The following is a 13,832-nucleotide window of genomic DNA, read 5'->3' as shown; positions in this document are numbered from 1 at the left end:
GAGATAAACATATTCTTCATTCTAAGGAAAAGGATGAGAAGAGGTATCCTTCACCAAGAAAACTTCACAGTGCTACAATGCTTTGACTCAGTTGAAGAAGTTTATGTAATATCAACAAAGAAATTGGATGCAATATAACTAAAGACATCATAAATGGATTAAAACAAGACATCAAGAGCCCATGAAATGTATAATCTTACTGAAACCAAAAACAAATACAATTACTAACGAGTTTTAGTAAATGTTCCTACACATCAAAAAGAAACCATAACACCGATCTTTCTTCATCGTCTCAAGCTTTCCTCCGTTCATGTGCACTCGGGTACAATGGCTAACTCTTCCTGTCATCTGAAAATGTGGCAAGCCAATCTGTAAACTTTGAGATCATCAGCACCCATATCTCCTATTGGGCTGATGTATGCATGCAACAGAACCATTTCTTCTGTGGTAGCAAAGAAGGAATGGTATTAACACAAGGGATTCAATTCATATAGGAGCAGAGTATGAGCATGCACATACAGGAGGTTTGGAAGCAGAAATTCCTGGTTTTAGAGCTTCTTCCTCCTTTCCAGGAGAGTCGGTTTCGCGTATGTTGCCACCCATTTTCTTCTCGTCGCGGGCTTTGTTGAAGATCACGGTGAAACCTTCAGCTGAGGCAGGGTCATTGACGTCCCACTCACCAAACTTTGGCAAAGGGCAGCCTTTTTCCTGCTAGAATTCAGGGCATGTTTGTAAGTAGTGAAGCAAGTTGAAGTTCTTAGCATCCAGTCAAATTTAAAAAGGTTGATATCTAAATCTGTCACATACTTACAGTATGGTTTGTTATACACAATGAAGGGATGTGAAATTTGAATTTCAGCAAAATAGGTGGGCAATAGGAATCAATTAAGTGTCAGACAAACTCAAAATCTTATCTAAAAATACACCTATTTTCAGATAAAAAGGATGATATGTGCAGGCCACTTGCATAACAGTTATTTTGAAGGCATAGTCCTCTGCATGTCGACTCAAATAACATAAGGTCAGATACTTGATAGCTAATCATGCAATAGATAAAAAGGGTTAAGATACAGATACATGATTAGGAATTAGCAACAATCTAACACATGTATTTCATAGGACAACGAAAATCTTCCCAAACCATACTCCATCAATTTGAAGAAAAATAATTTACAGGCAATTCACTAGAAGATTTTAATTCTATCAACTAACCTTGCAAGTTTACCTGCATAGAAAAAAAAATAACAATCCATGGCGAAATTAAGGAATAAAAGTTAAATATGCAAAATATTTATGAGAATGTAACTATATGGTGATCATAGTCTCGAGACAAAACAAGACATAATTAAAGTACTCAAAGAGTATGAGGTTATAACAAGAAGTTTGGCCAACCAACTTCTAATCCAGAACATTATAAGAGTATTGGAAGTCAAGGGACCAAAGTATTAGATAATATTGAAGAATGATTCTGATAATTTGACACTGCCAACGTGCCACATATATGAATTGACTATAATGCAGTGATAAGGAAATATGTCGATTAACAGTAATCAGTTTTCTCACAGAAGCTTGAATTCTAGCAATTTTCATCTAAAGCAAAATGGGAAATCAAAGCCTCCATGGAAGTACAAACAACTTAAGAACCATACTGACCTACTAGATATCGTAGAGATGCCTTAGTTGATTAAATGGCATTTGAGAGACATGAAAAAGAGTAAGGCCCTAGAAGAACGGCGAAAAAGAAGCACTTTTTACAAATTTTACACTTGATTGATCGATAAAGCGCAGATTAATAGTTTCAAAAAGGAAAAAGGTCCTGCATTTTGTACCATCCAAGCATACAGAAAACCTCTGAGCTCCAGTGGACTAATCCATACCCATACCCATTTCCACACAAGAAGTCAAAGAAGCAATAAAGCTAGAACTGAGCGTGCCCTAGATCACCAAAAAAAACTAGCAAATAATCAAGAAACAAGAAAGCAGACATAAGCAGAGGAGCTAAACAGATCAACATGCATCTACTACACTTGCTCATTCTCAAATATAAACCACAGCCAGCCCAACAAGATCAACCCCATCCCGGCACAACCAAATCGAATCAGAAATTCCTCAAACAAAAACCCGGGGAGTAAAAGGGATTGCGACTCACCGACATCATCAACTCCTCGTTCAGAGAGGGAGAGAGGGAGAGGGGAGAGGGTAGGGCTTGTAAGCAGGGTTTGGAAGGGACTGGCGAAGAGGAGCTCCCTATATACGTAGAAGACGAAGTACATGTGAGTTGTCCGCCGCCGTCAATTTGAACCGGAGTACCGGACCAGACCGGTTCCGTCTTGCTGTGTGCTTCGGGGGAAAGGAAGAGAAACGGAGGGAGATTGTGCATTGCCTAATTATTTTTAGGCAGATTTTCCAATGGCACCCCTGATTTTTATTTTATTTTTTATTTCACTTTGTACAATTTTTTATTTTTGCCTGATTATTTTTTATGGGCGAAGTAAATTCCAAATAAAAAAAATTATAAATTGAATTGTGTAAATTACAATTTCCAAATGAAGTTTATCTTGATTTATTATTGGGTGAAAATATCATTTATTTTCATTATCGTTAAAGGATATCTACGTTGAAGACATAATAAAAGAGTGTCCAAATTATCATTTTTTACCTTATTGATTCAAGACAAGACTAATATAATATAGAGAAATTTTAATCAAAATTATTATAATATGAAATAGTTTTAGCTAAAAATATTATAATATAGGACAATTTTAATTACAATTATTCTAAATAATTTTTTTTTATCAAAATTACTCTAATAATATTATAAAAAATTTACCGTGTTAAAATAACTTTGATCAAAATACTTTTTTTAATTAATGTTAAAGTATTTTTTTAACTAATTTTAGAATAATTTTAAATAAAATTGTTGCAAATCAATATGCCCTTTCTTATTTGCACTCGGTTTGTACTATACTTATAGTGAGTCGATCATCACTTAATCATTATTTAATAATTATTATAATCATTTGTGATTTATCTATATGTATTTTATCATGGGATCGATGATACTAAACAATTTAAGATAAATGATATCAATTTATCTGTATATATTTCAATTTATCTGTATATATTTTATTATGGAATGATACTAAACCGCTTAAGATTAATGATATCAATTTTTACTCCAATAATTATTATAATCATAGTTAGAAGTTGATCACCACTTAGTCCATATTTAATTATGATGAACTAATTGCTTACGGGTAAGGGTACAGTAGTAGGACACATTTTCAATTTCTCAGACATCTAAAGTTATCTACAATGGAAAATAATTAGAGGGGATATTTCTCTAAATATACACAATCTCAAATATCCTCCATTGGAAGGGGAAATTGTAAAGAAGATTTGAAATCATTGGACATAAAGTTATGCTTGGTGATTTTTACAAAAAAAAATTTAAAATATATATTTAATGGTGGAATTTAGAATATTTGAGAGTAGAATATTTAATAGGTGGGCTCATATATATATATTTGGGTTTGTGTGATATTTAATTGTGAGATTTGAGATATTTAAGGAATGAGATATTTGATTGATGATGTGAATGTGAGAACCATCAATATTTGAGAGAAATATTGGGGTATCAGTGTAGATGCTCTAAGGATTGAATCTAAATTTCGGTGAATTAACTGAGGACTCTTTTTTAATGCGTGGATGACCTAAGAACGTTAAGTTGATGCGCTGTCTGCTATGAACGCTTCTTATCTTGGTGGTAGTTGAAAATTTATGTGGAACTAGATTAGTCGCTCTAGGATTAGTTGGCGTAAGCTGGTTGCTTGATACCAATGAAATTTTTTTTAATGATAAATTAGTTAGTCCTTATAGGTTGACACAGTTTGATGGTGGCAAAGGCGAATACGCTCGCCCTTAGCGCTCCCGACAATCCATCCCAGGGCCAACACGGAGGAGGTAAATCACGGACGACTACTAGCCTTTGGAATATTGACTAGCACATAAGGTTGACACAGTTGATGCTTGCATGAGTGGTTGCTCTAATAGATCTTGAGGTCAATTATCAACTAGTGTAAAATATCTTATTGGGTGTCTGACTTCCCCCATGCAAAGGGTTGCTATGCTAAAACAAATATTTCTCATGATTTATCCTCTTTTATAGAGTGTGGGCAGTTCTAAAGGGACCACTAGCTAAGATGACAATTTCATTTTTTGCTCCAACTATGATCAATTAGTTGCCCAGTCTAAGGTATAGTAGTTAGACCCTTTAAATGATTAACGAGACATCTAAGAATTGAATCATAGTTATGATACACTATAGGAGTTTTTTTTCCAGTGGGATGATAATTTTAAGAATGTTGATTGTTTGGATGAGCTTCTACTAGCACTTCTTAATTTATCTTAGTGATGGATGAAATTTTTTCAAAAGATTCAGCTAGTCGTCTCTAAAATTAATCAATTTGAAGAATTAAATATTTGGATTACAAACCCAAATTATGATAAATTAGTTACCTCGGACTACAATACAACCACAAAGAGCTTCTTGCCTACTGATTAACTTTTTCTGGTGGGAAAATAATTTTGAGATGCTAGCTGTGGAGGGACACATTATTTACATTTTCATATTTATGTGGTTAGTCATTTTGTAAGATCAAATTATTCGGTTTTAAAAATTGTATAGCTAGATTAAAAAAAGAAAAAAACCTTATGACAAGTTAGTTTATATTGGCAAATGCAAACACCCAGAGGTACATTTGGCAGAAAATAAATATTATTTTTTTTAAAAATAAATTCTTCTACATATCTTAATAAGTTTTTTTTAATAAAAGGAATAAAAATGTAAGTCAAAAAAGAACTTGAGCTTGCATTTTGCTCTATTTTGAGAATCCAGCATGACAGAATCCATAACGTATTACAGAAGAGAGAATGAAATTCATTTTTTACTAAAATGATATAAATATATGATTTTAATATAATAGACTGATTTTAATGATTTTTTTAATATTTTTTTAAAAATAATTATGTAATTTTAAAAAATAAAGCTGATTTATAAATTAAAATAAGACTATAAAAACCGATTCCAGTACAAAACCCAACCGCAAACCCAGCAAGAGCACCTTCCACGTATTACTCTCAGGCCGCGCCATAGTCCTGGAGGGCCCCACCCCCACGCGATCCTCGCTCCTCCGCCTGCCTGTTACGCTAACGGCTCTTATCCTGCCACGTGTCAACGCAGTCCAACTCGGCAACTCCTCTCCCCGAGATCGGTCACGTGATCGCCGCGCCGCGGCATCGGATCCCATGCTTCCGCTCCGGGTTGTCTAATTAATCAACTAATCTCGCCTCCTTGAGGACACGTGTACGGTTCTAGTGTCGTGATGCGCGGATAAAGAGATAATCAACGCTCCAAATCCCCGCAATAATGTAGTAGAGTGAGATATGACTAATTAGTGTGCTGATTAGAGATATTTAAGATAACAACGGCAGTTAACTGCAAGCAGCGGCACGAGGTTAGTGATAAGAATGGCTCGTTTCTTCGAGGGAGAAGACTGAGCTCATTGAGGCCATTCGTTTGCTTGCAAAGCCAGCGGTGGATATGCCGGCGATCGGGATTGCGATGAACTCTGCACTGATTCTCCCTAATGATGCCGATCGGAGATCTCCGCCGACGCCCTTCCTCGGATCGTCGAGTTCGCGTAGTCTCTCCTCTTTCTTCTATGTATCCGGTTGCCATCAAATGGACCTCCTCCACAAGGCGGTAGCTGGGGCGGGGAGGAGGAAGGAGTGCTTCGGAGTGAGGAGCCCGATCGTCGTCTCCCCCAAGGCGGTCTCCGACTCCCAGAGCTCGCAGACGTGCCTCGACCCCGATGCCAGCCGGGTGAGTGTTACTTCTTTCCGATGATCTCAAGATTCTGTTGTCTTTTTCTTCTTAATAGATTTTGAAAACGAACTTGGTGTCATACTCTCCTGAATCGTAGTGTAGACTTGTCGAAATATTTAATGGATTCTATACTGGAGCTCTATTTTCCCCTTCCATCTTCGTAGAAGTTGATGGTGTCTTGAAATTCTTTCTATGGTATTGGCTGCTGAACTTTCATAGGAAGCATATCATTTACTTCCATGAGAAGAAATTGGTACATTCAAGAACTACTTTTCCGTAAAACCTTTTTTGACAAGATATTTATATTTTTTGGGGGGGAGGACTTCAAGATTTGGTGATATATTGTGAGGCTATGCTTCATTTTCAACCGGTATGGCTTTGGATTAACCTGCAACTAAGGACTCAAAGTTTAGTTCAGTATGGAACCTACAAATTAAACTCTAGAGGAGAAATTTCATATTCGGAAAAATATTTTCAGGGGGATATAATTCGATGGAATGTGTAACCATTGGAACTTCTAATAGAATTAACTTCAGTAGTCTTCATACTAAAAGAGTGAATTTGGGTTCAGATTGTATGACCTGTGCTCTATAAGAAACTAACCCGAGGAATTACTTGAGACAATATGTTGGTGTTCTTGATTTGTAGAGAAATTCATGCAGAGTATATTTTCAAACGAAGGTATTATAAAGAAATTTGTGATGATATGATTTGTCCTGAACCACATAGTACTAGTCAGAGCAATTGATCTTCTTGTATCAATTTGCACGAATATGATCTCATGCCTATCTTCATGGAAGGATTATTCACAAAAATTAATTGTTTGCTTTTGCCTTACTTCCGTGCGCAATCTTGTTTTGAAATGGTGATGGTTGATAATGGTAATGATAAAGCTTTAGTTAATCTACTTTCTTTTCTCTGTGTAGAGTGTTCTAGGGATTATACTTGGGGGAGGTGCTGGGACACGCTTGTATCCTTTGACAAAGAAGAGGGCTAAACCGGCAGTACCTTTGGGTGCTAACTATCGGCTTATTGATATTCCTGTCAGCAATTGCTTGAACAGTAATATTTCCAAGATTTATGTTCTCACACAATTCAATTCTGCATCTCTCAACCGTCATCTTTCACGAGCCTATGCAAGTAACATGGGTGGGTACAAGAATGAAGGTTTTGTTGAAGTCCTTGCTGCACAACAGAGTCCAGAGAACCCTAACTGGTTTCAGGTACACCTATGAGCTATAAGTGCTTCTATCCCACTTTAGGCTTAATTGTAATAAGGAGTAGATTTTCCCGCAATCTCATTCAATTATTTACTTGAATTTCAAAGTCACATTTTCTGCTAACCTTTATATCTGTTCCTGGCTAAGCTTCATGATGACATTAAAAAAAACTGTTGTATATGTTGAGCTTCGTTTTTATGTGGTCACTGTATCCTTTTCATCTATATGCACACAGGGTACTGCAGATGCAGTTAGGCAGTATTTGTGGCTCTTTGAGGAGCACAACGTCATGGAGTTTCTAATACTTGCTGGAGATCATTTGTACCGGATGGACTATGAGAAATTCATTCAAGCGCATAGAGAAACAAATGCTGATATTACTGTGGCTGCATTGCCAATGGATGAAAAGCGTGCAACCGCTTTTGGTCTGATGAAGATTGATGAAGAAGGGAGAATAACAAAATTTGCAGAGAAGCCAAAAGGACAACAGCTAGAGTCAATGAAGGTAGAAATTCTTTACTAGTTTTAACATATTTGTGAATATGCCCCCTTTTTTTTAGCAGTTGCCATTCATAACTTATAAAATATTGGTTGGTCAGCATTCATCAATGTTTCCTTAAGCCACAATGATCTTGTTTTACCCATTTCTTCTCAGGTTGATACCACTATTCTTGGCCTGGATGATGAAAGAGCAAAAGAGTTGCCTTTTATTGCAAGTATGGGTATCTATGTCATCAACAAGGACATAATGATGCAATTACTTCGGGACAAATTTCCAGCAGCAAATGACTTTGGGAGTGAAGTTATCCCTGGCGCAACTAATATTGGGTTGAGGGTATGCCTGACATCTTAATCTGTTGATTTGTTTCCCTGTAATTTGTTTTTGTTGAAAAAAACTAAATTATTTATAAGAAAGATTAAGAAGTTCATGTCCTTGAGATATTTGTTTATTTCATAGGCGCATATGCTATTATTATTTTTAGATGACTGGATGTAGTCGCCTGCAGACAATACAGATGCCATTTGCCTAGTTGTAATTCCTTCAATAATGGTGAAGAGTGGCCATAGCGTGCTAAAAAGTTTTCTTATGCTATGTGTTTGTCTGTTTTTTTTTACCATTTTATACAGTGCAGTGTCAGAGTTTTAAACTTTCTTACAGTGCAAATGATGTCAGTGTATTTATACTTTGCATTTTATAATATATTACTAATCAATACTGGAAACTCATGGTTCATGCCAAAATGTTTATGATAGATTGAGAGAAAATTCCTTGTTCTGCATAATCATCTTCTTTGTTGTTTGAAGATGTAATTACTCTTTTATCATGATTAATAGGTACAAGCTTATTTATATGATGGTTATTGGGAGGACATTGGTACAATCGAGGCATTTTACAATGCAAACCTTGGAATAACCAAAAGACCAATACCAGATTTCAGGTAGATAACTTAAAAGAAACTAGTAAGATAAATTTTCCCCTTATTGATATGTATGCCATCCTTTCAAAAGTTCCTATATTTACCTGTCATATCTGCTTAAATCTGACTTGTTTGTTCAGCTTTTATGATCGTTCTGCGCCAATCTATACACAACCTCGGTATTTACCACCTTCAAAGATGCTTGATGCTGATGTGATTGACAGTGTTATTGGCGAGGGATGCGTGATCAAAGTAAGTGCATTACAAGATAATTTCAACATCATTATTTATTGACATTTATGTAACATTAATAGTTTTTAAATTCTTGGTATAAGAGAATTGCCTTATACTTTATCTTTAGTTGATTCTACCAGAACAATCCATGTATTACTTAACTAATAGTACTTCTATGGCCTTAGGTTTATGTTGTCTCAAATAAGATGGGGTATTAAGTAATAGATTTGTCTTATTGGAAATTTTTATGGGTATATTACTTCCTGCTTTATGGGTAATAGATTTGAAGTGAAGATGATTTCATCCATTCTTTGATGATACGCTCAGGATTGCCCAAGCCTATTCTGATATGTTTGATACGAGTGTTTAGGCATGACTATCTATATATCGTAACAGAAGATGCTGAATAACATCTATTATTTGAGAATCAGCATGTTTAATCACCATTCATGCTTCCATATCTTTCTTGTTTAACTTTTCTCGACTCCACATGCTTAACTTCTTCAACACTTTGGCATGTCCAATAACTAATTTGATGCATACCTTTGGATTGTGCCTTCATACATGACAAAGGATTTTGCTGAATCACAATCTTCTAATTAATTGGAGTTTGGAGTATCGTAACTTTTTTTCCTTTTGTAGAACTGCAAGATCCAACATTCTGTAATTGGACTTCGTTCTTGCATTTCTGAAGGTGCAATCATAGAAGATACGTTACTGATGGGAGCAGACTACTATGAGGTAATCTACAAACATAAAACTGAACCAATTAACTTGTGCTTCAAATATAGATTTTCTTGTTTCCTTGGCCTCATATTGTTTGCTACATTTTGTAGACTGATGCTGATAAGAGGCTATTAGCTTTGAAAGGAAGTGTTCCTATGGGCATTGGGAAAAACTCCCATGTCAAAAGAGCTATCATAGACAAGAATGCTCGTATTGGAGATAACGTAAAGGTAAGCTACTCCAAATATTTGTCATTGCTTCTAGGCATTTGTTGGAAATTTGGGATTACTTTCAATTTTATTTCTCTAAATATACAAGACCTACAAAACCTTTTTCATATTACTGCATATTTTTTCTTGGCCTCTTGTTTCTGAACGTAGGACTACGCTTTTTTTCAAGAAAATAGAACTTTTAACTGTGTAAGGTGAGATTAAAATCTTCCTTCAGTAGTTTGCCGAGTAGATGCTTCTCTTTATGTATAATAAGATATCGTCCAACAAGGAATGAGTAAGCTATGGAACATCGAACTGAGTTTACTTTTGTGAAAGGTTTGGAGGGGGGAGGGACTTTCCCTGCTTCCTTTCCCCTTCTATCTTTTCATTCAAGTAATCTCACACTAAAAAAGGAAATAAATTGCTTTAGATCAATTTCATTGCCCTTCATAGTTTATCTATTGTGCAAAATTTTCTATAGAAATTACTTATTAAACGCCTCCAAAATTTATTTCTTGTTTACAAAGCTTCCTTTAGTTACTGATTTGGTCTAGGAGTACATGAAGTTGAACTAAAGAATTTTTAGCTAAAGGTTGAATTTTAATGTTTAGTGGGGACATTATTATTAGAAGGGGGTTTAACTTTGTTGCTCTTGCCTTAAATTACGAATGTGTGGATTCTTGAGAACCCCAGAGTGTGTGGAGCCCTAGAAGTTTTTTTTTTTTTGAAAATCTCCCCTTTTATAGTTACGAGTAATTAAAAATATATATGTATATATTCTTGCGCTTGTATAGTTAGCTAAAATTTGATTTCCTGCTGCTAAGATTTGATGAGAAATCATTAAGTTAGAGATAAACAATTTTTAGTTATACACAAGCATAGTAAGTTAGATGCTTGTAAGTTAGATTTGAAGAGCTTTTCGCCAAAGGCCATGGATTTGGATTCATATAAAGACACTAATAGAAAAAGTTTAACCTCCTTGCTCCCGCTCCCTAATCATTTCTTGATGAAGACTAATAGAATTTACATAATTTTATCCATTATGCTCTTATAAATTAGGACTATAATCTAAAAGTCTTAATGACACTGGTTTCTTTTTTCTTTTACTTTTAAAAAATCAGATCATCAACAGTGAGAATGTGCAAGAAGCAGCGAGGGAGACTGAAGGATTCTTTATCAAAAGCTGCATAGTGACTGTGATAAAAGATGCATTAGTCCCCAGTGGAACTGTCATATAGATCTCACCTCACCTATTAATTCTATCAATCTTAAGCAACTGAGTATTCTTGTTTACTTCTGTGGCGTATTTTTCAACTCCTGTCCAACTCCTGTCCCCATTGTTCATCTGCTTAATGTCTACAGTTAGTCCAAGAAGAATGAGAATTGGGTCACACAAAAGTAGGCTCTGTTCGAGACACCCACTTAAATTAAATAAAAATATTTAACTAGATTACTTTAAGATCTATAATATTAGCCCATACTTTCTCCATACGAATAATAATAGCACTTAAATACGAATAATTTGACTTGTTAATTTCCTCATCATGCCATTGATAGAGATCTTTGCTTACTCGCCAGATAGAATTCCCAACGAATAATATTAGCACTTACTTTCTTCATACGAATAATATTAGCCATTGATCAAGATCTTTGATTACTCGGTCATAGAATCCCCAACAAATAATACCAGCACTTACTTTCTCCATATGAAGAATTTCTTTGTTCAACGCAAGATGAAACATGAATTGATGGTTCAATTCATTTTTTGTGTGCCTATTTATAGATAGTGTTATAAATGAATAAAGCGTTTACAAGTAAATTTAGTATTCAGTTTGATAAAAATTTATTTAATTATAATTGTTTAATGCATAAATCAATTAAATAAGTAAACTTAAACAACTCCTTAAAATAAATAACGTTTGTAATTGTGAATTATGTTAATCAATAAACCATTATTCAATAACCAATCAAATAAGATTAAAAATGTGAATACTTCAAATAATTAAATAATCTTGAATTGAGAACTCGATAATATCTAAACAAATAAACTTCAAGCTAAGTTAAAAAAGCTCAATTCATAAAAAAAATAAGTCAAACGTAAACAATCATTTTAATAATTTAGTTCATTTTAAGCTCGATTTAGTTTGACTTAATTATCTTACTAAACAAACTTAAACACTACAAAATTTGATTCAGCTGGACCCATTTACAATCCTATTTATCGAATAAACTGATTGATCGAACACGAGCAGCCTAGTCTTGCATCTCTTTCTCTATATATATGGCTCTTGCGGTACCACAACATTCAACTTTCAACTTTTGTGGTATAGTAAGAATATGGCTCCTCATTTCTCTTCTTTTTCATTACCAATATTGATATTCCTATTAGGTTTTATACTTTACAAAGTTGAGGGAACAGATCAAATAGTAAGTGCTCATCTTCATGTTGGTCTCAAAACTCTCCCGCCCAAAGATTCTTGTTCGTCATCACTCATCAGTCAAAGGTTTGTGAGCTCTACTTATATATTGTTATTATTATATGTTTATATTGTTAATAAAAATTAGCCATGTATATACTAATCTTTACTTAAACCACTTTAAAATATCCCTAAATCATAAATTAGTTAAACTATATGCCAAAGCTTGTATAATTATTAGAGATTTAAATTGAAAGGAAAATAATAATAATTTCATTTCCATAATTTTGTTGTCTTTTCTAAAATGACCATATGACCACCCTTAGTTCCGTCAATGTTTTTTATCCATTGTCAAATAGCATTATTATGTGAGCGTTAAGTGAAATTGACTTGAGCACGCTTGATGTTTTGAAGTGGGGCATGTTAAATAATTATAACGTCATCTGAGGAAATCTTACTTTCGTCGGCGTTCTAGGAGAGGTAATCGTTGATCTGTCAATACAGATTACCTCAAGTAAGGAAGAAGATTATTATAAAAATATTAGAATATTTCCTCATTAAAAAAAATAAAATTAAGGATAATAAAAAAAAAATTAAAATCATTTTTTATAGATCATCTATTACCTCCCCTTAATATATGGAACTTAACTTACGTATATGGAGCATAGTTCACCAAATGTGTGCACGCACAATCACTAGTATAAAATATTGATCTCGTCCTTAATAAATTTTACCTAAAAAATATAATAAATTCGTTTTGAGAATTTAACGGTACTTTGGATATTAAAAAAAATATTTTTAAAAATAAAAAACTAAGAAGTGGCGGAAAACACGGGATTGGCTGATCTAATTAATTAAGCGTGATATAATAATAATTAAATCAGCACATTGAGAAACCCTTGGTATATAAATCAACGCATCCACTTTCTTCCGCCATTCTCCGTCTCCACTCACTTTGCGCGCTTCCATCTTTCGGCGCCAGAAGAAGCAGAAAGGGGATTTCTCGAAGATGGATTCCAGGGTTTTCGAGGCCGCCTATCGCTCCCCTTCTCCACCTCTTCCTGTTCATCCGCCGCTGCCGCCGCTGCCGCTGCCCGTTTCAACGCCGCCTCCACCTTTGTCGTCGTTGCATGTCTCTGTCGTGGATGATCATTCGCCGTATTCCTCCTTCTACGAATCTGTGTCGTCCAAAGCCTGCGCCGCTTGTAGATTCCGTCGCCAGAAGTGCAACGGCGACTGCCTTCTCGCCCCTTTTTTCCCTGCGGCAGACGAAAGTAGGTTCCAAAAGGCTCACCGTCTGTTCGGCGTCAGCAAGATGAAGAAGATCCTGGAGCCCCTCCTCCCCCGTCAACGCGCCGTCGCCATGGCGACCATGATTTATGAGTCAGAGGTCCACGCCGCCAGTCCGGGCACAGGATGTCTCGACATCATCCTCTATTTGCACAGTCAGATCGAGCGGAGAGCCGCTCATCTCGACCACCTCCGACGGCGGCATCTTTCGCTCCTGCCTTCTCCTACGCCCGCATTGGGCACTGTCATCGCCGGAAACGGTGAAATAATCATTCCACCTACTACCACCGGCAATCTCAAGCGCCGTTGCCAGGATGTTCCAGAGAATGATCAGAAGAAGCAGAGGATTGGCTGATTTTACCATTTGATTATTATTTTGTTCGTTATGTACACTGTGACTGTGACTGTGACTGTGACTGTTGTCTACA

General features: G+C 35.5%; 3 protein-coding genes across 4 annotated transcripts; 2 read left to right on the top strand and 1 right to left on the bottom strand.

The window, feature by feature from the left end:
- Positions 1-174: 174 nt before the first annotated feature.
- Positions 175-2,356, bottom strand: LOC121986338 (protein NOI4-like). Of its 2 annotated transcripts, none has more exons than XM_042540221.1 (3): positions 2,150-2,356; positions 520-711; positions 175-442 (listed from the first exon to the last, which is right to left on the bottom strand). In XM_042540221.1, exons 1-3 carry the CDS (start codon positions 2,156-2,158, stop codon positions 404-406), a joined length of 240 nt encoding a protein of 79 aa, XP_042396155.1. In that variant the 5' UTR covers positions 2,159-2,356; the 3' UTR covers positions 175-403. The 2 variants fall into 2 exon arrangements, with proteins under 2 accessions (XP_042396155.1, XP_042396157.1); XM_042540223.1 differs by having other exon boundaries at positions 520-708.
- Positions 2,357-5,504: 3,148 nt separating this feature from the next.
- LOC121986337 (glucose-1-phosphate adenylyltransferase small subunit 1, chloroplastic-like) lies at positions 5,505-11,095 on the top strand. The gene is made up of 9 exons (XM_042540220.1): positions 5,505-5,884; positions 6,814-7,110; positions 7,343-7,612; positions 7,763-7,942; positions 8,443-8,546; positions 8,666-8,777; positions 9,402-9,500; positions 9,596-9,715; positions 10,819-11,095. Exons 1-9 carry the CDS (start codon positions 5,603-5,605, stop codon positions 10,933-10,935), a joined length of 1,581 nt encoding a protein of 526 aa, XP_042396154.1. The 5' UTR covers positions 5,505-5,602; the 3' UTR covers positions 10,936-11,095.
- Positions 11,096-13,123: 2,028 nt separating this feature from the next.
- Positions 13,124-13,759, top strand: LOC121987138 (protein LATERAL ORGAN BOUNDARIES-like). The gene has a single exon (XM_042541032.1). It carries the CDS (start codon positions 13,124-13,126, stop codon positions 13,757-13,759), a length of 636 nt encoding a protein of 211 aa, XP_042396966.1.
- The last annotated feature ends 73 nt before the right edge of the window (positions 13,760-13,832 follow it).

Source organism: Zingiber officinale, chromosome 5B, assembly GCF_018446385.1.
Source record: "Zingiber officinale cultivar Zhangliang chromosome 5B, Zo_v1.1, whole genome shotgun sequence".
Classification (NCBI taxonomy): Eukaryota; Viridiplantae; Streptophyta; class Magnoliopsida; order Zingiberales; family Zingiberaceae; genus Zingiber; species Zingiber officinale.
The sequence above is the reverse complement of the archived record's forward strand: the minus strand, read 5'-3'. Positions and strand labels throughout refer to the sequence as shown.

Coding starts and splice junctions, on each gene's coding strand:
- LOC121986337 (XM_042540220.1), top strand. CDS start 5,603: ATGCCGGCGATCGGGATTGCGATGAACTCTGCACTGATTCTCCCTAAT. Junction 7,111..7,342: donor AGAACCCTAACTGGTTTCAG/GTACACCTATGA, acceptor ATATGCACACAG/GGTACTGCAGATGCAGTTAG. Junction 7,613..7,762: donor AACAGCTAGAGTCAATGAAG/GTAGAAATTCTT, acceptor ATTTCTTCTCAG/GTTGATACCACTATTCTTGG.
- LOC121987138 (XM_042541032.1), top strand. CDS start 13,124: ATGGATTCCAGGGTTTTCGAGGCCGCCTATCGCTCCCCTTCTCCACCT.
- LOC121986338 (XM_042540221.1), bottom strand. Junction 443..519: donor TTTCTGCTTCCAAACCTCCT/GTATGTGCATGC, acceptor TTGCTACCACAG/AAGAAATGGTTCTGTTGCAT.